The following is a 25,329-nucleotide window of genomic DNA, read 5'->3' as shown; positions in this document are numbered from 1 at the left end:
CTTCATCGGACGGGGTATTGAGTACAAGAGTTGGCAGGTCATGTTACAGTTGTATCGGACTTTGGTTCGGCCACATTTGGAATATTGCGTGCAGTTCTGGTCGCCACATTACCAAAAGGATGTGGATGCTTTGGAGAGGGTGCAGAGGAGGTTCACCAGGATGTTGCCTGGTATGGAGGGCGCTAGCTATGAAGAGAGGTTGAGTAGATTAGGATTATTTTCATTAGAAAGACGGAGGTTGAGGGGGGACCTGATTGAGGTGTACAAAATCATGAGAGGTATAGACAGGGAGGATAGCAAGAAGCTTTTTCCCAGAGTGGGGGATTCAATTACAAGGGGACACGAGTTCAAAGTGAAAGGGGAAAAGTTTAGGGGGGATATGCGTGGAAAGTTCTTTACGCAGAGGGTGGTGGGTGCATGGAACGCATTACCAGCGGAGGTGGTAGACGCGGGCACGATAGCATCTTTTAAGATGTATCTAGACAGATACATGAATGGGCAGGAAGTAAAGAGATACAGACCCTTAGAAAATAGGCGACAGGTTTAGATAGAGGATTTGGATCGGCGTAGGCTTGCAGGGCCGAAGGGCCTGTTCCTGTGCTGTAATTTTCTTTGTTCTTTGTGTGTATACCTGGATTATTTTAAACACCTGTCAAAATGGCAGTGCGTCAATGGAGACAATTCAGTCTGTTGGGTGAGAAATTCAATCATTCGAATTTTTGGTTGCAGAGGCTGCAGTTTGCCATTTGCCCGCACCCAGTCAGGTGGAGGTGAGTAAGACATAAATTTTGTTTACCCACCTCATCTGAATGATTTCAGTGTTAGAATCTGGGCATCCAGGGCTGGTCTTCTCTTCACAACGTTGCCAGTGTGATCTGCACACAGCAGGTGGAACTGCCAACATTGTTTCCCGATCACGTGGTTCAGATAGCCTGCATTTTCTTAAAGGCAGGTTTCCTCTTAAAAGGCAAGGTGGAAAAAAAGATTACCGTAGTCGAAAATTCTGAAAAATGATGATCAGGGCACACAGAAGGATCCAGACTGACAGATATGGCACTCGAGGCATTAGTGCTACAGATGGGCAGGAGGAGAGATGACATGGTCTCGCAGGGGGCCAGGAGACCCTCAAGGACCACCTTTAAAAGGGAGTGGGAGCATGTGGTCAAGAAGGTCAACTCCAGAAGTTTGGACCCAAGGATCAGTTCCAGAAGAGGTCTAGTGACCTCACACGGGCAGGTGAAGATCAGTGATTGCATCTTCATACGAACTCTCATACCCACCAGCTTCTCATGCTGCTCAATGCACCACACCTCCATTGTTCTCACAGCAGCACTCCTGGGGATTCAAGGACAATGTTCCCTCTAAGCTGCACGGGTGCACGGCCATGCAGCAGTTCGAAACATACAGCACAGGAATAAACAGACGTGCACAACCAATGTTCCCTTTAAGAAGTATGCATGCGTGGCAATCTTAAAGGGATTATGCAATGCAACAAGCAGGCCACACACTGCAATAAGAAATGCAAGGGAACATTCCTCAGGACTCGCACTGAACATCCAGATACTTCATCTCACCCTCACACATTTACCAATGCTGTCACCTCTCACTGCCCCCAGCTATGGCAGGCACATCATCCAAACACAGTGTTACACAACCACTGACATTCTGCCCTCTCTTTTGCAGGACAAGGTGGCATGAAATACAAGGCAGCAGAGCAGAGTTGGCGGTGGACAAGGACACTTGCATCTCCTGAGCCCCATGGAGGAGATGGCTCCCAGCATAAAGTGGTCGGCTGCGACACACCCCACAGCACCTGATGTCGCTGAGAACACTCAGGATGACAATATATTCCTATCTTATATCCCTTCTCAACTCCCAGCTCACCCTTATTCTGCTCTCTGGCATGATGAGAAAGATGACCACGGGCCTCTTGCTTTCCACCCCACCCTACTTCCCTCATACCAACCTTCCCCCTTGAGCTCACGCTTGCAGACACCCAAGAACTGCTGCTTGCCTAGCCGCTGCAGCCCATGGAGGAAGAGGGAAAGCAACTGCACAGCAGTAATGAAAAGGCCCCATCACTTGATCTAACACTTGCAGCTACCAACTCGGATACTGGCACTGCACATACCTTGGAGGTTAGTATAGAGGTTAGGATCAGCATGTGCTGGCCATCTGGGCACAAGTGAGCTGCAGGTCAGGGATCAGGGATTTTTAATTTGCCAGCACTCTGGAGGGCGAGGTGGCAGACAAGCACTGTTGCAGAGGATTCAGATGAGGACCTAGATGGGGCTACATGTAGGACAGCCCCGAAAGGGCATGCACACTGTGATGTTGGGTGCATTGGCTGGCCTGCGAGACATCCTCCTGTCACTTTCAAGGAGCATGGAGGAATCCACTTCCAAGAGTCAGAGGGTATGGCGCAGAGCTTGCTGTCTCAGCAGCCTCTACTCCATTTCCCTGTGACAGTGCCTCTGGGTTTGCAGTCTGCTGCAGCCTGCGTGTGCTCGGGTTACCTACTCCTCTACTATCCCCATGAGGATGCAACAATCATCTCTGGCAAATGTACCAAAACACCACCAAAAACACTCAGGAGTATTTTCAGACGCTGCAATCAGGGTGCTTGGCCCTTTAAATAATGCTACTGCAGGATCCATCTTGCTTTCCGATGCTTCAATTTTTAAAGAGTGGACAATGCAGGTCTTGGTAATGCCTGCATTGTCCAATTTTGGTATCCTGGTGTCACATCAGCCAGATGGCCTGTGTGATATCAGGATAGCACCATTTGTGTGTGTTTGGGCACATGCGGGGGCGCAGCTGCGTGCACCCATATCAATGATGGATGCCCTGTAGGCTACAACACTGTCTGCCCCCAAAGAATGGAGGTAAGTCTGCATAAGAAGCAGCACTATGCAATTGAATTTTTCACCCATCATGTTAAGAAAAAGTCAGGCTTGTAAACGATAATTTAGTTAATTATCATTTACAGAGCTACACTGGGGTAGACTTTCCAACAATACCTTTTAATCAGAAAATCAATCCCTTTTGAAACATTGCTTAACTACTGTAAATTCAACGTAAAATAGGCAGAATTGGTATGTAATGGAAGAAGTGCTCAAAGGGCCACGTACGATATACAGTTCCTCCTGCTGTTCGTAATTTTCAGCTGGGAAACTTACTCCAAGATAATTAATCTAGATAGGCCTGGTTACAGAAGATGCCCAAGGAGGATCCGTGCATTACAATTCATATCTCAAGTATAAAATCAAACAGAGTTATGATCCATGTGTACATTGCATTTATGTTAGATTAACAACTAAAATTTAAACATGTTTAGATGCACATTTTAATTTCAAGTGGATGATTGTGGTATGATTCCTAGGATATTTCCATGAAACAGCTTCTTCCTCACACCATAGTATGTTTATATATTTTACATATTTCCATAAAATACAATTTGCAAAGACGACATCAACACTTGTGGTATAAAAACTATTTTCAACTCTTCCTACAAACCTGGGTGGGAAAAGTACATAACAAAATAAATCTATTTGAGCACAAGAGGGATTCAGAGTTACCTTTTTGAGCAAGTACTGAACAGGATTTACATACCTGAATGGTTTCCTAACCCATTATCTATTTTAAAAATTACATTCTAGATTTAAATGTTGCTTACTGTTCACTCCATCTAAAATGCATGATATATTGTACGTAATCTAGGGTCCACAGTAAGGGGTTGTGTTAAAACGTGGGATTTAATTCACAGAATCACAGAATTGTTATAGCACAGAAGTCGGCCATTTGGCCAGTCATGTCTGTGCTGGCTCTCTGAAACAGCAATTTACCTAGAGCCACTCCCCCACCTTCTCCCTGTAGCCCTGCACATTCTTCCTTGTCAGATAACAATCTAATTCCCTCTTGAATGCTTCGAGTTAACCTGCCTGCTTCTACCATACACTCAGGCAGTGCATCCCAGATGCTAACCACTCGCAGCGGGAAAAGGTTTTTTCTCATGTCACTATTGCTTCTTTTGTCAATTACCTTAAATCCTGTTCCCTCTTGTTCTCGATCCCTCCACCAATGGGAACAATTTTTCCCTATCTATCATGTCTATGCTCCTCATGATTTTGAATACCACTATCAAACCTCCTCTCAACCTCTTCTCCAAAGGAAACAGTCCCAACTTCTCCAATCTATCCACGTAACTGAAGTTCATCATGCCTACAACCACTCTTGTGAACCTTTGCTACACTCTCTCAAATGCCTTTACATCCTTCCTAAAGTGTGACACCCAGAACTGGACACAATACTCCAGTTGAGGCTAAACAAGTGTTCTATGCCAATTTAACATAACTTCTTTGCTTTTGTACTCTATGCCCCTATTAATTAAGCTTAGGATGCTGTATGCTCTGTTAACCGTGCTCTCAACCTGTCCTGCCACCTTCAATGATTTATGCACATATACACCCTGGTCCCTCTGCTCCTGCACCCCCTTTAGAATTGCACCCTTTATTTCATATTATCTTTCCTTGTTCTTCCCACCAAAATGAATCACTTCACACTTCTCTGCATTAAATTTCATCTGCCATTTGTCCACCCATTCCACCAACCTTTTGAAGTTCTACACTATCCTACCTACAGTTCACAATGTTTCCAAATTTTTAAAAAAGTTTTTTAAGAATTAAAGAAATTTGTTGGGGAAAGTAAAACAAATACTACCACTACCCTATGTTTCTGTGACGGATTCTGTCGTCTTCATTCTTTATACTTCCTTATATATCTTTATCACTTGCTTGGTCTATATCCAAGTCTCCTCTTTCATTTTCCCATTGTGCCCTTTTCCAGTTCCCTGATATGAGTTGATATTATTGTACTGCTGTTACAGCAAGTCAGGAAACCTAGCAAATGCTACTGCAAAAATACATTTGATTTCAAACAAAATGAAGGTAGCTTCCAATGAACATCAATAGAAAGCCTTATAAATGTCAAAATAAAATCTACCCACCACTGCTTAAAGGCTTAAGTTCATCAAGAATAGGCTGGATCTTCGTATTCCAGTACAGAATTTCTTCTTCAGTTTCTCCTTCGTATGTCCTTGATCCGCTACTTGATCCTGAGAATGTAATAGCCCAAAATTATATAAATATCTAGAGTTAGTTCCTTCTGGTTTAGATTAGCTTCCTGATATGTCTAGATCTACTGTACATCATAATTGTAACTTTTGAGTTGGGGAATACAGACAATATAAATCTTCTCAAATCCTCGTGACCTTGCAACAAGAAGACAGTTGGAACTGGCTGAATTTTTAATCCCAAAATGAAAAACAAAGACCACCATGCATCTCTAACAATGTAGGCCATTTACACGGTTTCATGATTCCCCACAAAAGAAACTACACCAAAATGATTTTTGATATACAGCTTGTAAAAACATCCATATACCTTTCCCCGCTGTTAAAGGCTTTGACTCCTTACTGGCATTTGATTTTACAGGTGTCAAATGCAGTCTGATACCTCACCCATGGCATTACTCATCCAATACAGAGTCTTGGGATGCTACTTAACACGGGGAAGCAGTGGGTTTCTGGGGATCATCACATTAAATTCTGATTTCAAACTCACCTGAACAGTACACATTAACATCAGGCAGGAATAGCTGCTGGAATAATGATTGCAGCAGTCAGAACACAAGTTGATTTTCCCTCCTGTAACCCAGGTACACCAAGACGAATTGTCGTCTCTCTATTGGCACCCTGACTGAGATATATTTATGAACACAGACCTTTTCGCAAAGGGTGGGGGGGAGGAACACATTACAATTTTTGTCTTACGTAGGCGGCCAGTAAGAGAATTTTGGAAAGATAAAGGTATTAACAATTTATCTTACCATTAATCAAAACAATGACAAATGTACATTTTTGTGAAGAAGCTTGAAATGAGAAGATTAATTGATTAACTTACTTTCTCATCACTATGTTGGACTGATTCATTGAGATACCTGGCATTTTCTTTTGCTTGTACAAGTTGTCAATGTTTGCCCGCACACTTGATGTAGCAATGCGGAGTATTCCGGATAGATGTCATTCTGTCAGGAGTAATCTGGATCACTCTCTCTCCCTGTGTCCCCCTCTCCCTGCATACATCCCCCATTGTGTCATCCTTGCTCTCTGTGTTCCTCCCACCCCTGTCCCCCCTTTTTCCCTCTCTGTCCCTCTTTCTCTCTCTCTCTCTTTCCCCCTCTCTCTCTTTTGGTCCTGCCACCTCTCTTTTTCTGTCCCCCTCACTCTCTCAGTTCCCCCCACTTTCTCTCTTCCCCCCTCTCTCTTTCTGTCCCCTCTCTCTCTGTGACAGTTGCAGAGAGCGGGAATGCTCAGCAGATGGTTGGTCAGTTTTTTTTTTAAAAAGATCGCAAGTCAGTTTCACAGCTGACAGGTCTGACAACAGGAACAGCCATTTCCCAACTTTGAGTAGATTCGGGGTTTTCCAGTAGCCTTTTAAAAATAAGTCAGAATCCGCTGGAAAACCCTAAAATCTGTCCAAAGTTGGGAAACCGCTGTTCCCGATGTCAGCACCTGCGAAACTAACTTCCGATCTTTTATAAAGTCAGTCTGACAAAGGGAAATTTCTCAACTCCAGTCACGGACCCCGATGAAGATGAGGAACAGTTTAAATTCACAGGCTGGATGGCCAGCTGGATCCTGGCCCATGGGCTGTATGTTGGACAACCCTGATTTATAGCTATCTTTTCAGATAGTTAGGTTAATGGGACAGGTGTGAATTTATGTATTTTCTGTTTGTATTTGTTCTGGTAACCAACTTATCTTTTAGAAATGTCCAGACACCTCACACAAAAACAAGACAGTACAGACTAAAATGGAACAGGGGCTAACTCTATGCAAGACCACCTTCAATAATCAGGGAAAATATCAATGGACACTTCGAGAGGTTCGAGTTATTTAAGGATAGCCAGCATGGATTGGTAAAAGGCAGATCATGCTTAACTAATCTAGCTGAATTTTTTGATGAAGTAACAGAGAAGGTGAAGTAACAGAGGGGACTGCGGTGAATGTTGTTTATATGGATTTTAAGAAAGCATTTGATAAGGTACCTCATAAAAGGCTAGTTAACAAAATTGAGGTTCATTAAATAGGAGGGTCAGTGGCCAATCGGATAAAAATGTGGCATAAGGACAGAAACGAGCCATAGTAAATGGTTGCTTTTCAGACTGGAAGATGGTAGACAGCAGTGTTCCCCAAGGGTCACTGCTGGGACCACTGCTTTTTTTTGCTATATAAATGACTTAGATCTTGGAATAGAGTAGAATCTCAAAATTTGCTGACAAAATTTGGAGGTGTGGCAAACAGTGAGGATGATACAAACCGCTTGCAACAGGACATGGATAGGCTAACAGAATGGGCAGAGAGGTGGCAGATGGAGTTTAATACTGACAAGTGTGATGTGATGCATTTTGACAGATTGAATAGGGAGCGGCAACATATACTTAATGGCACAGTTCTAAAATGTGTGCAGTAACAGAGCAACCTCATAGTTTTAGGATAAGGGGTAGCAGATTTAAAACAGAGATGAGGAAAAATTACTTCTCTCAAAGGGTTGTGAGTCTGTGGAATTCACTACCCCAGAGTGTGATGGATGCCAGGACATTGAGTAAATTTAAGGAGGAGATAGATTTTTAATTAGCAATGGGTTGAAGGGTTATGGAGAACGGTAAGGAAAGTGGAGTTGAGGCCGACATGAGATCAGACATTATTGTATTGAATGGCGGAGCAGGCTCCAGGGGCTGAATTACCTACTCCTGCTCCTAGTTCTTATGTTCTTAACATAAGGTGCATGTACGTAGATCTTTGAAGGTGGCAGGATATATTAAGAGGGTGGTTAGTAATGCATATGAGATCTTGGGCTTCATAAATAGGGGCATTGAGTACAAAAGCAAGGAGGTTATGCTGAACCTTTATAAAGCTCTGGTTAGGCCCCAACTGGAGTACTGCATCCAGTTCTGATCACCACACTTCAGGAAGGTTGTGAAGGTTCTTGAGAGGGTGCAGAGGAAATTTACCAGAGCGGTTCCAGGGATGGAGGTTGGAAAAGCTGGCTTTATTCGCCTTAGAACAAAGGAGATTGAGAGGAGATTTGATTGACATGTTCAAGATTATGCAGGCTTAGATAAGTTGGACAGGAAAAACTGTTCCCCTTAACAAATAGTACAAGGACTAGAGGACACAGATTGAAAATTTGGGGCAAAAGATGCAGGAGGAATATGGGGAAGCACTTTTTTTAATGCAGCAGGTGGTAATGAAATGGAACTCGCTGCCCCCAAGGGTGGTGGAAGCGGAGACAATCAATGGCTTCAACAGGAAGTTGGATGGCCACCTGAGAGAAACAGACTTGCACAACTACGGGGATCGAGCCGGGGAGTGGGACTGACAGCAAAGCTCCATGGAGAGCCAGCACGGACTCGATGGGCTGAATGGCCTCCTTCTGTGCCATAAATGATTCTATGACTCTATATGTCATATTACCTTTGTTATCATTTAGTTTCCTCTGTTTATACATATGATATGACATAAGTCAAACTGAGTTTAGGAAATTTCTGTAAGATTTTTAAAAAAACTATAATCATAGTATAATCAAATCACCACACGCAGCAATGCAAATTACACATATTTATTGAATAGGTCTGATGGATCTAGAAACTTTTCTTGCACCAGCTGTATATTTTAATGAAAAATTATGTACTACTTCTTCCAATAATTTGGTTAGGCAATAGTTGTCATGTCTATTTCAAATATGTAGTGTTCTTTTCTAACAATCTCATTGGCCAATAGTCATCACAATAGATCCTTTATGTGCAGGTTTCTACAAGCTCATTAGCTAATAGTAAACATGTGATAACTGGATTATTTCCTGATTGATTGACAGACTCTGGACCAATGCTAACAAAGGCAGGTCATGAGAGTGTAGGGATGTGGCAGGTTTAAGTTTATTCAGAAATGGCGGGCAGCTCCCTTTTAATTGCCATGAACATCATTGCAGCTTCACTATGAAATCTAGTTTCTCACACAGTTCAAGGTGAGGACAGTCCTGTCGGAGGGCACTGCTCTACTACTCCAGTGTGAGCTGTGCCTCTGCCCTCCTACTTGGCCATGGGCCTGGCCAGTCAAAAAAAAACAGCAGAAGCATTCTGAGTTCAATGAAAGTTATAATAAATGCAAATTCTCCTGTCAGAGGAAAATCCAATGGAATCATTTGCAACAGTTATGCAAAAGAAATGATTTAGGTCACTATGTGCCCTTCAGCTTTCTAGACAAGTACTAAACTACCTCAACATGAAATTTTGAAAGAGTTCAGTGCAACATGACAGAAATTGAGAAGATATTTTCACTTGTGGGGGAGTCTAAGACTAGAGGGCATATATGTAAGACGGTCATTAATAAATTCATTAAGGAATTCAGAAGAAACTTATTTGCCAAGACAGTAGTTAGAATGTGAAACTTGCTGCCACATGGAGTAGTTGAAGAGAATAGCATCGATGCATTTAAGGGACAGCTAGATAAGCACATGAGGAAGAAAGGAATAGACGGATATACTGATAGGATTAAATGAAGCAGATGGGACAGGAGGCTCATGTGGAGCACAAACATTGGCACACACCAGTTGGGCCGAATGGTCTGTTACTGTGTTGTAAATTCAATGTAGTTCTATATAAATATTACATCTATCAATTCTCAGTCTCTGGGATATGTGATATCGTTGCGTATATCTATTGATAAATTCTTGCCAAAATATAGATGTGGTCTGCCCCAAAAAGAAGTTTCCCCAAAATAGTTCTTAATTCATTTTATGTACTGAGCAGTTACAAACTTTTGCCCATATTCCCACTCTGTAGCATTTACCAAAAAAACAGTATACTAACAATGAAGCACTGTAGAAACTCGCCAAGGCTCCTTCAACAGCACCTTCCAAACCTGCGACCTCTGCCACCTAGAAGAACAACAAGGACAACAAATGTGCAAGAACACCTCAGATACTGAAGCAACATATGACCACATGCAGCAAAACCTGGACAACATCCAGGCTTGGGCTGACAAGTGCCAGGCAATGACCATCTCAAACAAGAGAGAATCTATCCATCTCCCTTGACGTTCAATGGTATTACTATCGCTGAATCCCCCACTAGCAACATCCTGGCTGTCACCATTGACCAGAAACTGAACTGGATCAACCATATAAATACCGTGGCTACAAGAGCAGGTCAGAGGCAGGGTATTCTGCAGCAAGTAACTCACCTCCTGTCTCCCCAGTGCCTGTCCACCATCTACAAGGCACAAGTCAGGAGTGTGATGGAATACTCTCCACTTGCCTGGATGGGTGCAGCTCCAACAACACTCAAGAAGCTTGATATCATCTAGGACAAAGCAGCCCACTTGATTGGCCATCCCATACACCACCATCAACATTCACTCTCTCTACCACCGACGTACAGTGATAGCAGTGTGTACCATCTACAAGATGCACTGCAGCAACTCACCAAGGCTCCTTAGACAGCACCTTCCAAACCCGCGACTTCGACCACCTAGACGGACAAGGGCAGCGGATGCATAGGAACACCACCACCTGCAAGTTCCCCTCCACGTCACACACCATCCTGACTTGGAGCTATATCGCCATTCCTTCAATGTCACTGGGTCAAAATCCTGGAACTCCCTTCCTAACAGCACTGTTGGTGTACCTACACCCCAAGGACAGTGGCAGCACAGTAGCTAGCACTGCAGCCTCAGAGCTCCAGCGACCCGGGTTCAATTCTGGGTACTGCCTGTGCGGAGTTTGCAAGTTCTCCCTGTGACTGCGTGGGTTTTCGCCGGGTGCTCCAGTTTCCTCCCATAGCCAAAGACTTGCAGGTTGATAGGAAAATTGGCTGTTATAAATTGCCCCTAGTATAGGTAGGTGGTAGGGGAATTGAGGGGTGGGGATGTGGTAGGAATATGGGATTAATGTAGGATTAGTATAAATGGGTGGTTGATGGTCAGCACAGACTCGGTGGGCCATAGGGCCTGTTTCAGTACTGTATCTCTAAATAAATAAAATAAATAAAGGACTGCAGCGGTTCAAGAAGCAGCTCACCACCACCTTCGCAATGGCAATTAGGGATGGGCAATAAAAGCTGGCCTAGCCAGCGATGCCCACATACCCTGAACAAATAAAAAAAGGATGAGTAATCCAGAAGCCCAAACTAATGCTCCAGAGACACAAGTTGAAATCCCACCACGACAGCTGGTGGAATTTAAATTCAATTAATTAATAAATCTGGAATAAAAAGCTAGTCTCACTTTCACAATAGATTTGGATCCAAAGTGTATTAACTCTGCTGGATACAAGCAACAAAAGAGTAGATTCTAAGTAATTGCTTATAATTTCAAATGGAATGTCTCTTTGAACATGCAGGTTAACACAATCACAATGAAAATGATTAACAATCCATCGCAATGAAAATTATACACAATCACACATAGTGAATCTCTTTCAAGGTCAGCAGGAATCTAGAATAAATTGCTAATTTTTAAGTATACAATGGTTAATTTTATACAGTCCTGTATTAATGAGTTGTATTCAATCATTTAAAATTCCTATTCACCTGCTATCTCATTGTAACCATCTTAACCTTTCTTTCAAAGTTTAAAAAAAGGTTTATTGTGATGATAGTAAGATGCATGTTGCCTTAGACAAGTTTTGATCTTTTCTCACCTGTTGGTTGATGGTGATGGTGGCCATGAAACTAATCAATTATCTAAAAACCCATCTTGTTCGCAAATGTCCTTTAGGCAAGGAAATCTGCTGTCCTTAACCGGTCTGGCCTACACATTACTCCAGACCCACAACAATGTGGTTGATTCTTAACTGCCCTTTGGAATGGCGTAGCAAGCCATTCAACTGTACCAAACCGCTACAGAAAAGTCGAAAAAGAATAGAACCAAACCAACCACTCGCCATCGACCTAGCTACTGGAAATAACAAAGGCCCTATCGACCTTGCAAAGTTCTCACTAACATCAGAGGATTTGTGTCAAAATTGAGAGAGCTGTCCCACAGACAAGCCAAGCGATAGTCTGATGGAATCATACTCACTGAATCATAGCTTACGGCCAATCTCCCAAACTCTTCCATCACCATTCTTGGGTATGTCCTGTTCTACCGGCAGAACAGACTCGCCAGAGGTGGCGACACAGTGGTATATAGTCGGGAGGGAGTTACTCTGGGAGTCCTCAACATTTACTCCGGACCCCATGAGGTTTCATGGCATCAGGTCAAATAAGGACAAGGAAACCTCCTGCTGATTATCACCTACTGCCCTCCCTCAGCTGACGAATCAGTACTCCTCCATATTGAACACCATTTGGAAGAAGCACTGAGGGTAGCAAGGGCACAGAATGTTCTCTGGGTGGGGGACTTCAATGCCATCACCAAGAGTGGCTCGACAGCACCACTACTGATGGAGCCCTGAAGGACATATCTGCCAGGATGAGCATGTGGAAAGTGGTTAGAGAACCAAGAGGGAAGAACCACTCAAAACTGGGCATCCATGAGATGCTGTGGGCCTTCAGCAGCAACAGAATTGTATTGAACTACAATCTGTAACTTCATGGCTTGGCGTATCCCTCACTCTATCATTACAATCAAGCCGGTGATAACCCTGTTTTAATGAGGATTGCAGGCAAGCATGCCAGGAGCGGCACTAGGCATACCTAAAAATTAGATGTCAACCTGGTAAAGCTACAACAGAGGACCATATGCATGCTAAACAGCGAAAGAAGTATGCAACAGACACAGCTAAGCGATCCCACAATCAATGGATCAGATCAAAGCTCGGCAGTCCAGCCACATCCAGGCATGAAAGGTAGTGGACAATTAAACAACTAATCGGAGGAGGTAGCTCCACAAACATCCCCATCCTTAATGATGTGGGAGCCCAGCACTTCAGTGCAAAAGACGAGGCTGAAGCACTTGCAACAACCTTCAGCCAGAAGTGCTGAGTGGATGATCCATTTCAACCTCCTCCTGAGGACCCCCAGCATCACAGGGGCCAGTTTTTAGTCAATTTGATTCGCTCCATGTGAAATCAAGAATCGGCTAAAGGCACTGGATACAGAAAAGGCTATGGGCCCTGACAACATCTCAGCTGTAGTACTGAATACGTGCTCCAGAACTAGTCACGCCCCTAGACATGCTGTTCCAGCTACTGGCGTCTATCAGACAATCTGGAAAATCGCCCAGGTGTGTCCCATCCACAAAAATCAATCCAGCCAATTACCTCCCCTTCATGTCCACTCTCATTCATCAGCAAAGTGATGGAAGGTGTTATTGACAATGCTATCAAGCAGCACTTACTCAGTAATAACCTGCTCATCAATGCTCAGTTTGGGCTCTCCCAGAAGCTAAATACCAGAGGTAAGTGAGAGTGGCTGCCCTCAACAGCAAGGCAGCTTTTGACCGGGTGTGGCATCAAGGAACCCTAGCAAAACTTGAGTCAATGGGAATCAGGGGGTGAACTCTCCGCTGATTGTGGAGTCATACCTCGCACAAAGGAAGGTTGTGTTTGCTGGAGGTCAATTATCTCAGCTCCAGGCCATCACTGCAGGAATTCCTCAGGGTAGGATCCTAGGCTCAACCATCTTCAGCTGCTGTACAAATAGTCATTTGGTAGTACAGAACTTGAGAATTGCCGAAAATAGAGACATATTGACGAAACTTTTCGTCTTGCACTCATCAAGACAACATGCAAGAATAACCAATGTAAGGGAAAACAACAACTTATACTGCATGAGAAGAGAGTGCTGATTGATTGGCAGAGGCATTGCCATTGAGAATGCACCAGTTTACGGTGACTGACAGTTAACTGTCAAGCTTTGTTTGAAATTTAAACCAGGCAGCTTGACTCTGATTGGTCAAGGCATTGCCCTGAGGAATGAACCAGCAAATGGCTGTCACTTATTTTGATCAGCTGAAACAGGTGCAATATGTGTACATGTTCTTTCTGTCTGCAAAGTGTATTAATATAAGTAGCTTCCACTACTTGCATATGCGCCACACTGCGAGCCCTACTGACAATCTTAAATTGGTTGTCAGCATAATTCTTAGCACACTGTGGATTATTCAGCAAATGTTGTCTAATCGCGTAATCACATCTAATGTTGGACACTGTGTGTTGAGTTTTGCAAGCACGAGCTGGTTGGGTACGGCCTGTACCTTGCACATTGTGAACAGGGGAAGGGACACGTTGTTTAATACGATCCGCCAGTCTTTAGGACGTACACCCTATATACCTAGCATCACACTGGCTTTGAAATTCATATATCACATTACTCATTTGTGTGATAGGCAGGACGTCTTTTTGGCTTGATGGCAGCATCCTGTTAGTGGCGAACACCACACGTGTTGCCACTGCATAGTAGCAGCGTGAAACAGCTAGCTTTACCTGTTGCACAAATTTTTGGGATACATTACCCTTCTAAGGTAATTTCAGGTAGACTGGGCACTTTTCAGGGCCACAAATTACGGCCTTAGGTCTGTTCATAAGTTTGCGCGGTATACAGCAAGAAATGATCTGATCAGGGTATCCATTGTCACGCGGGATGTATGCAAAAATTTGAGGGTGCCACTCACTCCCTCCACCACCGATGCACAGTGGCAGTGTGTACCATCTACAAGGTGCACTGCAGCAACTCACCAATGCTCCTTAGACAGCACCTACCAAACCCGTGACCTTTACCACTTAGAAAGACAAGGGAAGCAACTGCATTGGAACACCACCCTCTGCAGGTTCCCCTCCAAGCCACACACCATCCTGACTTGTAACTATATCGCCATTCCTTCACTGTCGCCGAGTCAAAATCCTGGAACTCCCTTCCTAACAGCACTGTGGATTTACCTACACCACATTAACTGCAGCAGTTCAAGGCAGCGGCTCACCACCACCTTCACAAGGGCAATTAGGGATGGGCAACAAATACTGGCCTTGCCAGTGGCAACCACATCCCATGATCAAATATTAAAAAAATGAAATTCTAAAAATGCAGAATTTACTTCCCAAAATACTCCGATACCAGTGAGATAAAGTATATGAAGCATACTGTGTGAGTGAGAAAGACGGGGAGAGACAGGGAGTGATAGAGAAAGGAAAAAAGGTGACTGAAACCGTGATAGACAAAAACAGAGAGAAGAGAAGAAGTAATTTGAGAGTGAAGAACAAGCAGAGACAGATGCAGGAAGAAACGGATATTGCTGTTCTCGTTTATGAACAAACCATAGAAAATCAGCATTTTATTATGTTCCTTTGAGCACAGTGAAGTTGGGCTTCCTTGTACTGGTCCAAAGTTGTATTTAAAAAAAAAATACTAATGGATCTCCTGTCACACTACTGTTAAATAAAAGCAGTAGTTATATACTGCAGTGGGTTTATCTCCAAATTTATGAATTAAATTCAAACAGTTACTATGTAATAGATATTGGGTTTGGCTATTTAATCAATTGCACCTATGTAAATAATGTGAATTAAATAAAAGCAGCAGCTATTTAATCCAACAGAATTATCATAAATGAAATAAAAGGGAAAGTTGAACATGTTTCAAAATTGAAGAAACAGAATTGCACTACCACTAACTAGTGAAATAAAAACAAATATAACAGGAGTTTGCAAAACATATCAATGGAACAAAAACAGATGGCATCATTAAGTTAATTAAGTAGTGGTTGGGAGCAGGTTGAGATTATTTTTTAATTCATTATGCAGCAACGTAAAGCAGGTGGGAAGATTTTTTTTTACAATACATTTTTCAGTTGCAGCCAGCAAGAAGACCAGGGATTGGAATATCACGGCCTCTGGAGTAGAAACAGGAATATATTAAGATTATTTTTTATTCAAGCAGGAGGAGGGCCTGAGGAGAGAGGGCAGGTCAAAATCATTCTACAGGTATGTAAAAAGGAAATGTTTGGCTAAGACAAATATGGGTCCATTACAGGCAGAGTCAGGAGAATTTATAATGGGGAATAGAGAAATGGCAGAGAAGCTAAATGATTACTTTGTGTCTGTCTTCACTGAGGAAGATACAAGAAATCTCACAGAATTAGAGATCCTAGGGATTAGGTGGCATGAGGAATTGAAGGAAATTAGTATGAGTAAGAAGGTTGTAATGGAGAAATTAATGGGGATGAAGGTTGATAAATCCCCAGGACCTGATATTCTACATCCCAGAGTGTTGAAAGAGGTAGCTATGGAGATAGTGGATGCATTGGTGATCATCTTTCAAAGTTCTATATATTCTGGAGCAGTTGCTACAGATTGAAAGGTCGCAAATGTCACCCCATGAGGCCAACAGGGAAAGTCTGGAAGAGGCAGCGGAGCCCATATGGCCAGCAGAGGAGGACCAACCATTACAGCAGGAGTGAGAAAGGTTCAGGCAATAGAGTGAAAAAATGTAAAGAAATACTGTTATGAATACTGGACCTTGTAACGTGATATGTTAAAAATTGTGATTTTTAAAAGTTCTAGATGGTGTCCGGAAGGTCAGGTGACCTTACATTCACACTGCAAAAGGACAAGACTCGGTTATCAGGATAACAGAGAACACAGATCAAAGATTTTCTTTTGAAAAAACAGAGACGCCAGGGCTAATACCTGAAGCACAATGGGTTTTACACTCCTAAACTTTCAGGTCCTAAAACAAGGAATCAGTAATTCAGAAGATGTAAATGGACCAGGCAGCTGTTAACACCTGGGAACAATGGAAGGCCCAAGTGGCTCTGTGAAACCAGACTTCTGGACTCTGGATATTGGAACAGTACAATAACCTATTGACGTTTGAGTCCAGATAAATTTAACGGACTTTCTGAAGGCAGATAGGCTGCAAGAGAAGAAACCAATGGTTGCAGCCTCACAGCAAGCTGTAAGAGAGGAAGACAACCAGGGGTGGCAGCTCGAGAGAGAGGGAACACCTGCTCTCAGAAGCCGGATACAGTAAAAGGCTGCGAGGACTTGAACATGTTTTGAAAGTTGAAGCTTACAGAGAAGGATAATACCAGCAGGATCACTAGGAAGCATCTTATTCACGGTTATCCAGATCAGAGGTGCTTGGAGAAATGAGCAAAGACGACATTGATTTTGAAAAGTTCTGGGAGATCCAACCCATTGCTACTGGGAGGAGTTTGGGTCTTTTAACCGCAAAGGATTTCATCGTCAAAAAGGACTGTCATGGATAAATGTGGTGGGAGGTTATTAAGTATTTTAATAAGTAAAGGGGTATCATCTATTTTCAAATTGTTATTCAGTTAATTGGGGATTTCTTTTAGTTTAATTATAACAAAAGTCATAAAACGTGAAATCTTGTGTAATTTTTGAAATTGGTCTGGGTTGTGGGGGTGGGGGGGGGTTCACATCTTGTATTTTTCACAGTAACAATCTCACTGAGTCGGCAAGGATACATAAAATTAAATTCAAAGAAATATAGTAAGGTTAACTTTCAATTTATCCCTTGTCTACAAACCTCCTTTCACTTGAACACTACACTCTCTTCATATCATAGGAAACTAGTAGACTATAACATCTTCAATGCCACGGGCCTGATGCATTTAGGCAGTATGGCTGCTCCAGTTTATAGAGTCACAAAGTCATGATGCCACAAAAGGAGGCCATTTGGCTCATCAAGTCCATGCCGGTTCTCTGTACAGCAATCCAGTCAGTCTGATTCCACTGCTCTATTCTTGTAGCCCTGCAATTGACATTCCTCTGTGCACCTCAGGGCATGACCATATTTCAGTTGACTCTGGAAATGCAAGGGGTTCCAAGGAAGCACTGCAAGGAGAAAAAAATTACAGGGATATGGGGAAAGAGCAAGGAAGTCGGACAAACTGGATTGCTCTTTGAAAGAGCTGGCCGAATGGCCTCCTTCTGTGCTGTACTATTCTATTATTCACTCCCTCAAATGCCCATCCAATTTCCTTTTGAAATCATTCATTATGTCCACTTCCACCACCATCGTAGGCAGCGAGTTCCAGATCATTACCACTTGCTGCATAAAAAAGTTCTTCCTCACATCCCCCTTGCAGCTCTTATCCAAAACCTTAAATCTGTGTCCCCAGTCCTTGTATCAGCTGAACAGCTTTTCTTTGTCTACCTTTTCTAAGCCTTCATAATCTTGTACACCTCCATCAAATCTCCCCTCAATCTCCTTTGCTCCAAGAAAAATAATCCCAGCTTCCCCAACCTAATCTTGTAGCTAAAATCCCTCATCCCTGGAGCTATTCTGGTAAATTTCCTTTGCTCCCTCTCAAGGACCTTCACATCCTTCCTAAAGTGTGGTGACCAGAACTGGATGCAATACTCTAGTTGGGGCCTAACCATAGATTTACAAAGATTCAGCATAATTTCCCTGCTTTTGTCCTCAATACCTCTATTTATGAAGCCTAAGGTCCCATATGCTTTGCTAATTACTATTGCAAATTGTCATGTGGCCTACAAAGATCTATGCACAGAAACCCCTAGGCTGCTCTGTCCCTGCAGACACTTTAGAACTGTGTCATTTAGTCTATATTGCCTCTCCCTATCCCTTAGGCCAAAATGCATCACCTCACACTTCGCTGTATTAAATTCCATATGCCACTTGTCTGCCCATTCAGCTAGCCTATGTCCTGTTGCAGTTGATTTTCATCATTCTCACTGTTTGCCACACCTCCAAATTTGATATCATCGGCAAATTTTGAAATTTTGCTCTGCATTCCAATATCCAAGTCATTTATATATAGCAAAAAAAGTCAGTCGTCCTAGCACTGACTCTTGGGGAACACCATTGTCTTGCACCCTCCAGTCTGAAAAACAACCACTTACCACAATTCACTGTTTTCTGTCCTTAAGCCAATTTTTATCCAAGCTGACACTGACCCTCCTATTCCATGAGCCTTAATTTTGTGAACCAGCCTTTTATGTGGTACTTTGTCAGACTTTTTAAAAATCCATATTGACAACATTGCATTTCCTTCATCAACCTTCTCCACTAAATCAAAAAATTCAATTTGATTGGTCCAGCATGCTCTGCCTTTTACAAATCTCTGCAGGCTCTCCTGAATTAACTCACACCTCTCCAAGTGCTTGTTGCTTTTTTCCCGATTATTGTTTCTAAAACCTTACCCACCAGTGTTAAACTGACCAGCCTGTAGTTACTAGAAATTTCGAGACACCCTTTCTTGAATCAGGTGTCACATTTGCCACTCTCCAATCCTCTGGTACCTCCCCTGTACCTAGGGAAGATTGGAAGATTATGGCAAGCCCTTCTGCTATCTCCACCCCCACTTCTTTTAGCAACCTAGAATACAAGCCATCCAGATCAGGCAATTTATCTATTCTAAGCAGAGCCAGCTTTTCCAGTATATCCTGACTATCCCATCCATTACCTCCACCATCTCTGCTTCTACCGATACTCTGTCAGCATCTTCTTCCTTAGTAAACATTGATACAAAGTACTCATTAAATATTCTAGCCTTGCTGTGCGCCTCTAAGCAGATATCACTCTCTTTGTCCCTAAACCACCCCACCTCTTACTTCCCACTTACTATTTGCATAGTGGTAAAAGGGAACCCAAAAATCTTCTATATTAACTGCCATTCTATTTTCATATTCTCTCCATCAGTCTTAATTTTCCTCTTCATTTCCCCTTTCAACTGAATGTATTTGGCCTGGTTCTCGCTTGAAGAATTCATCTGACATGCAACATACACCCTCTTTGCTATTCTCTATTTCCCTCGTCATCCAGGGGGCCCTGGCTTTGGTTCCTCTACCTTTCGTCCTTGTTGGAATGTACCTAGGCTGTACCTGCAACATCTCCTGAAAAATCACGCATTGTGACATTACAATTTTTCCTGTCAGTCTTTGATTTTACCCTGGTTAGATCCCCTCTCATCCCATTGAAGTTAGCCTTCTTCCAATTAGGAAGTTCTACTTTAGATTGTTCCTTGCTCTTCTCCATTATTAATCTAAACCTTATGATACAATTATGCTCCCTCATAGATAGTTGACCCACTTGGCCCACCTCATTCCCCAGCACCAGACCCAGCAATGCCCAAGTCCTAGTTGGAGGGAGAACACATCAGTCAAGGAATTTCTCCTGACATATTTCAGAAATCTCTCCCCCTCCGTTCCTTTTACTCTAACATAATCCCAATCGATATTTGGGTAACTAACGTCTCCCCAGTATCACTACCCCATAGTTCTTGCACATCTCTATTGATTTCCCTGCAGCTTTGCTCCTCTATCACTCTCTCACTATGAATTACGAACATATGATTTAGCAGCAGAAGTAGGCCATTTGGCCCTTTGAGCCTGCTCCACCATTCAATAAGATCATGGCTGATCTGTTTGTGTCTCAAATTCCACACTCCCATCTACCCCCGACAACCTTTGATTCCCTTGCCTAACAAGAACCTATCTACCTCCACCTTAAAAATATTCAATAAGCCTGCCTCCACCACCTTTTAAGAGGCAGAGAGTTCCAAAGTTGCACAACCCTCAGAGAAAAGATTTCTCCTCATCTCTGTCCTAGAATGGCGAACCCTAATTTTAAAACAGTGCCCCCGAGTTCTGGACTCACTCGCAAGAGGAAACATCCTTTCGACATCCACTTTGTCAAGATCATTCAGGATCTTATATACTTCAATCAATTCTCCCCTCACTCTTCTAAACTCCAATGAAAACAAGCCTGTCTGTCCAACCTTTCCTCATAAGACAACCCGCTCATTCCAAGTATCAATCTAGTAACAAAAACAAGAAATGCTGGATTCACTCAGCAGGTCTGGCAGCATCAGTGGAAAGAGAAGCAGAGTTAACGTTTCGGGTCAGTGACCCTTCTTCGGGTTCCGAAGAAGGGTCACTGACCCGAAACGTTAACTCTGCTTCTCTTTCCACAGATGCTGCCAGACCTGCTGAGTGAATCCAGCATTTCTTGTTTTTGTTTCAGATTTCCAGCATCCGCAGTATTTTGCTTTTATATCAATCTAGTAAACCTCCTCTGAACCGCCTCCAACACATTTACATCCTTCCTTAAATAAGGAGACCAAAACTGCACACAGTATTCGAGATGTGGTCTCACCAATGCTCTGTATAAGTGAGGCATAACATCCTTACTTTTATTTTCAATTCCTCTCGTAATAAAGAAGAGCATTCCATTAGCGAACAAAGAACAGTACAGCACAGGAACAGGCCATTCGGCCCTCCAAGCCTGCGCCGATCTTGATGCCTGCCTACACTAAAACCTTCTGCACTTCCGGGGACCGCATCCATCTATTCCCATCCTATTCATGTATTTGTCAAGATGCCTCTTAAACGTCGCTATCGTACCTGCTTCCACCACCTCCCCCGGCAACAAGTTCCAGGCACTCACCACCCTCTGTGTAAAGAACTTGCCTCACACATCCCCTCTAAACTTTGCCCCTCGCACCTTAAACCTATGTCCCCTAGTAACTGACTCTTCCACCCAAGGAAAAAGCTTCTGACTATCCACTCTGTCCATGCCGCTCATAACTTTGTAAACCTCTATCATGTCGCCCCTCCACCTCCGTCGTTCCAGTGAAAACAATCCGAGTTTATCCAACCTCTCCTCAAAGCTAATGCCCTCCAGACCAGGCAACATCCTGGTAAACCTCTTCTGTATCCTCTCCAAAGGCTCCACGTCCTTCTGGTAGTGTGGCGACCAGAACTGCATGCAATATTCTAAGTGTGGCCTAACTAAAGTTCTGTACAGCTGCAGCATGACTTGCCAATTTTTATACTCTATGCCCCGACCGATGAAGGCAAGCATGCCAAATGCCTTCTTGACTACCTTATCCACCTGCGTTGCCACTTTGTGACCTGTGGACCTATACGCCCAGATATCTCTGCCTGTCAATACTCCTAAGGGTTCTGCCATTTACTGTATACTTCCCACCTGCATTAGACCTTCCAAAATGCATTACCTCACATTTGTCCGGATTAAACTCCATCTGCCATTTCTCCGTCCATGTCTCCAACCGATCTATATCCTGCTGTATCCTCTGACAATCCTCATCACTATCCGCAACTCCACCAACCTTTGTGGCGTCCGCAAACTTACTAATCAGACCAGCTACATTTTCCTCCAAATCATTTATATATACTACGAACAGCAAAGGTCCCAGCACTGATCCCTGTGGAACACCACTCGTCACAGCCCTCCATTCAGAAAAGCACCCTTCCACTGCTACCCTCTGTCTTCTATGACCGAGCCAGTTCTGTATCCATCTTGCCAGCTCACCTCTGATCCCGTGTGACTTCACCTTTTGTACCAGTCTGCCATGAGGGACCTTTTCAAAGGCTTTACTGAAGTCCATATAGACAACATCCACTGCCCTTCCTTCATCAATCATCTTCGTCACTTCCTCAAAAAACTCAATCAAGTTAGTGAGACATGACCTCCCCTTCACAAAACCATGCTGCCTCTCGCTAATAAGTTCATTTGTTTCCAAATGGGAGTAAATCCTGTCCCGAAGAATCCTCTCCAATAAACAAACCTCGCAGCCAGGATATTTGTGCCCCTCCAGTTTAGATGCAACCCGTCCTTCTTGTACAGGTCCCACCTGTCACTGAAGAGATCCCAATGATCCAGATATCTGAAACCCTCCCTTCTACACCAGCTGTTCAGCCTCGTGTTTAGCTGCACTATCTTACTATTTCTAGCCTCACTGGCACGTGACACAGGGAGTAATCCCGAGATTACAACCCTAGAGGTCCTGTCTTTTAACTTTCTACCTAACTCCCTAAACTCCCCCTGCAGAATCTCGTCACTCTTCCTGCCTATGCTGTTGGTACCGATGTGTACCACAACCTCTGTCTGTTCACTCTCCCCCTTCACAATGCCCCCTGTCCGTTCAGAGGCATCCTTGACCCTGGCACCAGGGAGGCAACATACCATCCTGGAGTCTCTTTCACGTCCACAGAAGCACCTATCTGTGCCCCTGACTATAGAGTCCCCTATAACTATTGCTCTTCTGCGCTTTGTCCCTCCCTGCTGAACAACAGTGCCAGCCGTGGTGCCACTGCTCTGGCTGCTGCTGTTGTTTTCCCCTAATAGGCCATCCGCCCCAACAGTATCCAAAACGGTTTACTTGTTAGAGAGGGGGATAGCCACAGGGGATTCCTGCACTGACTGCCTGCCCCTTCTAGCGGTCACCCATCTATCTGCCTGCACCTTGGGTGTAACCACTTCTCTAAAACTCCTGTCTATGATGCTTTCTGCCACCTGCATGCTCCTAAGTGCATCCAGTTGCTGCTCCAACCGATCCATGCGGTCTGTGAGGAGCTGTAACTGGGTACACTTCCTGCAGATGTAGTCGTCTGGAACGCTGGAAGCGTCACGGACCTCCCACATCTCACAGGTGAAGCACTTTACCCCTCTAACTGACATTTCTAGCACTAATTAATGAATTCATTTAAAATAAATAAATACTTATTAATTCCTTACTAAATTAGCCTTCGTTATTACTTGCTGTACCTGCATACTAATTTTTTGTAACTCATGCATGAGAACACCTAGATCCCTCTGCACCTCGGAATTTTGCAGTCGTTCTCCGTTTAAATAATACTCTGCTTTTTTATTCTTCCTGCCAAAGTGAACAACTTCACATTTTCCCACATTATACACCATCTGCCAGATTTGCCCGCTCACTCAACCTATGATATCGGTCTGCAACCTCCTCATGTCCTCTTGACAACATACTTTCCTATCTATCTTTGTGTCATTTGCAAATTTAGCTACCATGCTATTGTTCCCCTCATCTAAGTTATTGATATAATTATAAAAAGTTGAGGCCCCAGCATCGACCCCGCGGGAGTCCACTCGTCACATCCTGCCAATCAGAAAAGGACCCATTTATGCATACTCTGTTTTCTGCCAGCCAGCCAATCTTCTATCCATGCTAATGTGTTACACCCTACACCATGAGCTTCTACTGCGCAATAACTTTTTATGTGGCACCTTGTCAAATGCCTTCTGGAAATCTAAGTACAGTACATCAACGGGCTCCCCTTTATCCACAGTGCATGTAATTCCCTAAAAGAACTCCAAAAAATTGGTTAAACATGATTTCCCTTTCACAAAACTGTGCTGACTATTCCCAATTACCTTGAGTTCTTCTAAGTGCCCAGCTATAGCCTCCTTAATGATTGATTCTAACACCTTCCCCACGACAGACATCGAGCTAACCGGCCTATAGTGACATGTTTTCTGCCCCCCAGCTTTCTTGAATCAAGGGGTTATATTTGCTACTTTCCAGTCTGATGGAACCTTTCGAGAATCTAGCGAATTCTGAAAAATTAACACCAACGCATCTGATATCTCATTAGCCACCTCTTTTAAGATCAGAGGATGAAGCCGATCAAGAGCTGGGGACTAATCAGCCCATCAGTTTGCTCAGTATTGTTTCCTTGGTGATTGTAATTTCACCAAATTCCTCTCTTCCTTCCACCTTCTGATTTACAGCTATTACTGGAGTGTTTTTTCTATCCTCTATAGTGAAGATGCTATTTGGAGGTCTATAGAATACCCCAGTAGCATGATCATTTCTTTCTTGCTTCTCAACTCTAACAAAATGATTCTGTCTTTGTCCCCTCAAGGATATCCTCTCTTTCCCTACTCACTCCTGTGACCCCACCACCTTTTTATCTTTCCCCATCTTTTCACACCATTTTTAAGCAATTTTTTCCATTATTACCACCACATCAAATTCCCACATGGCTGTTTGTGCTTGTAGCTCACCAACTTTATTCACCATACTTTGTGCGTTTACATACATGCATTCTAAACCTGCCTTTGTATTCCTCGTAGTCCTTCTTAGTCTGCTCCTAGCATGGTACTATTTCCTTCTCTAGTACAATCCAATACACTCACTTTATGCACCTTATTGTTCTTTGCTGCCTCTATATGCTGGTGGCCATCCCCCTGCCAATTTAGTTTAAACACCCCCCAACCACACTAGTGAATCTCCCTGTGAGGACCAAAAACATTTTCAAAGCAGAACTAGGACTTTCTTGAACTGTAGTTAGAAGCCACTGTAAGATGGGATGATTTAATGGTTTATATTTTTATCTTCCTTTCCTTGATTGACTGTCCTATCATCTCTACTAAGTTGTTTTTTAAAAATTCATTCATAGGATGTGGGCGTCGCTGGCTAGGACAGCATTTATTGCCCATCCCTAATTGTCCTCGAGAAGGTGGTGGTGACCTGTCTTCTTGAACCGCTGCAGTCCACGTGGGGTAGATATA

General features: G+C 43.3%; 1 protein-coding gene across 4 annotated transcripts in view; it reads right to left on the bottom strand.

Annotated features, from left to right (window-relative positions):
- The window catches only part of armc2 (armadillo repeat containing 2), a 208,848-nt gene that overhangs the window by 123,460 nt on the left and 60,059 nt on the right, over nt 1–25,329 (bottom strand). For all 4 annotated transcript variants that reach the window (XM_068027169.1, XM_068027168.1, XM_068027171.1 and 1 more), the window contains exon 7: nt 5,006–5,113. In XM_068027169.1, coding sequence (XP_067883270.1) covers nt 5,006–5,113 — 108 coding nt within the window. The remainder of the gene's footprint in view (nt 1–5,005; nt 5,114–25,329) is intronic.

This window comes from Heterodontus francisci, chromosome 3 (genome assembly GCF_036365525.1).
Source record: "Heterodontus francisci isolate sHetFra1 chromosome 3, sHetFra1.hap1, whole genome shotgun sequence".
NCBI classification, from domain to species: Eukaryota; Metazoa; Chordata; class Chondrichthyes; order Heterodontiformes; family Heterodontidae; genus Heterodontus; species Heterodontus francisci.
This window is presented reverse-complemented; position numbering and strand designations above follow the sequence as displayed.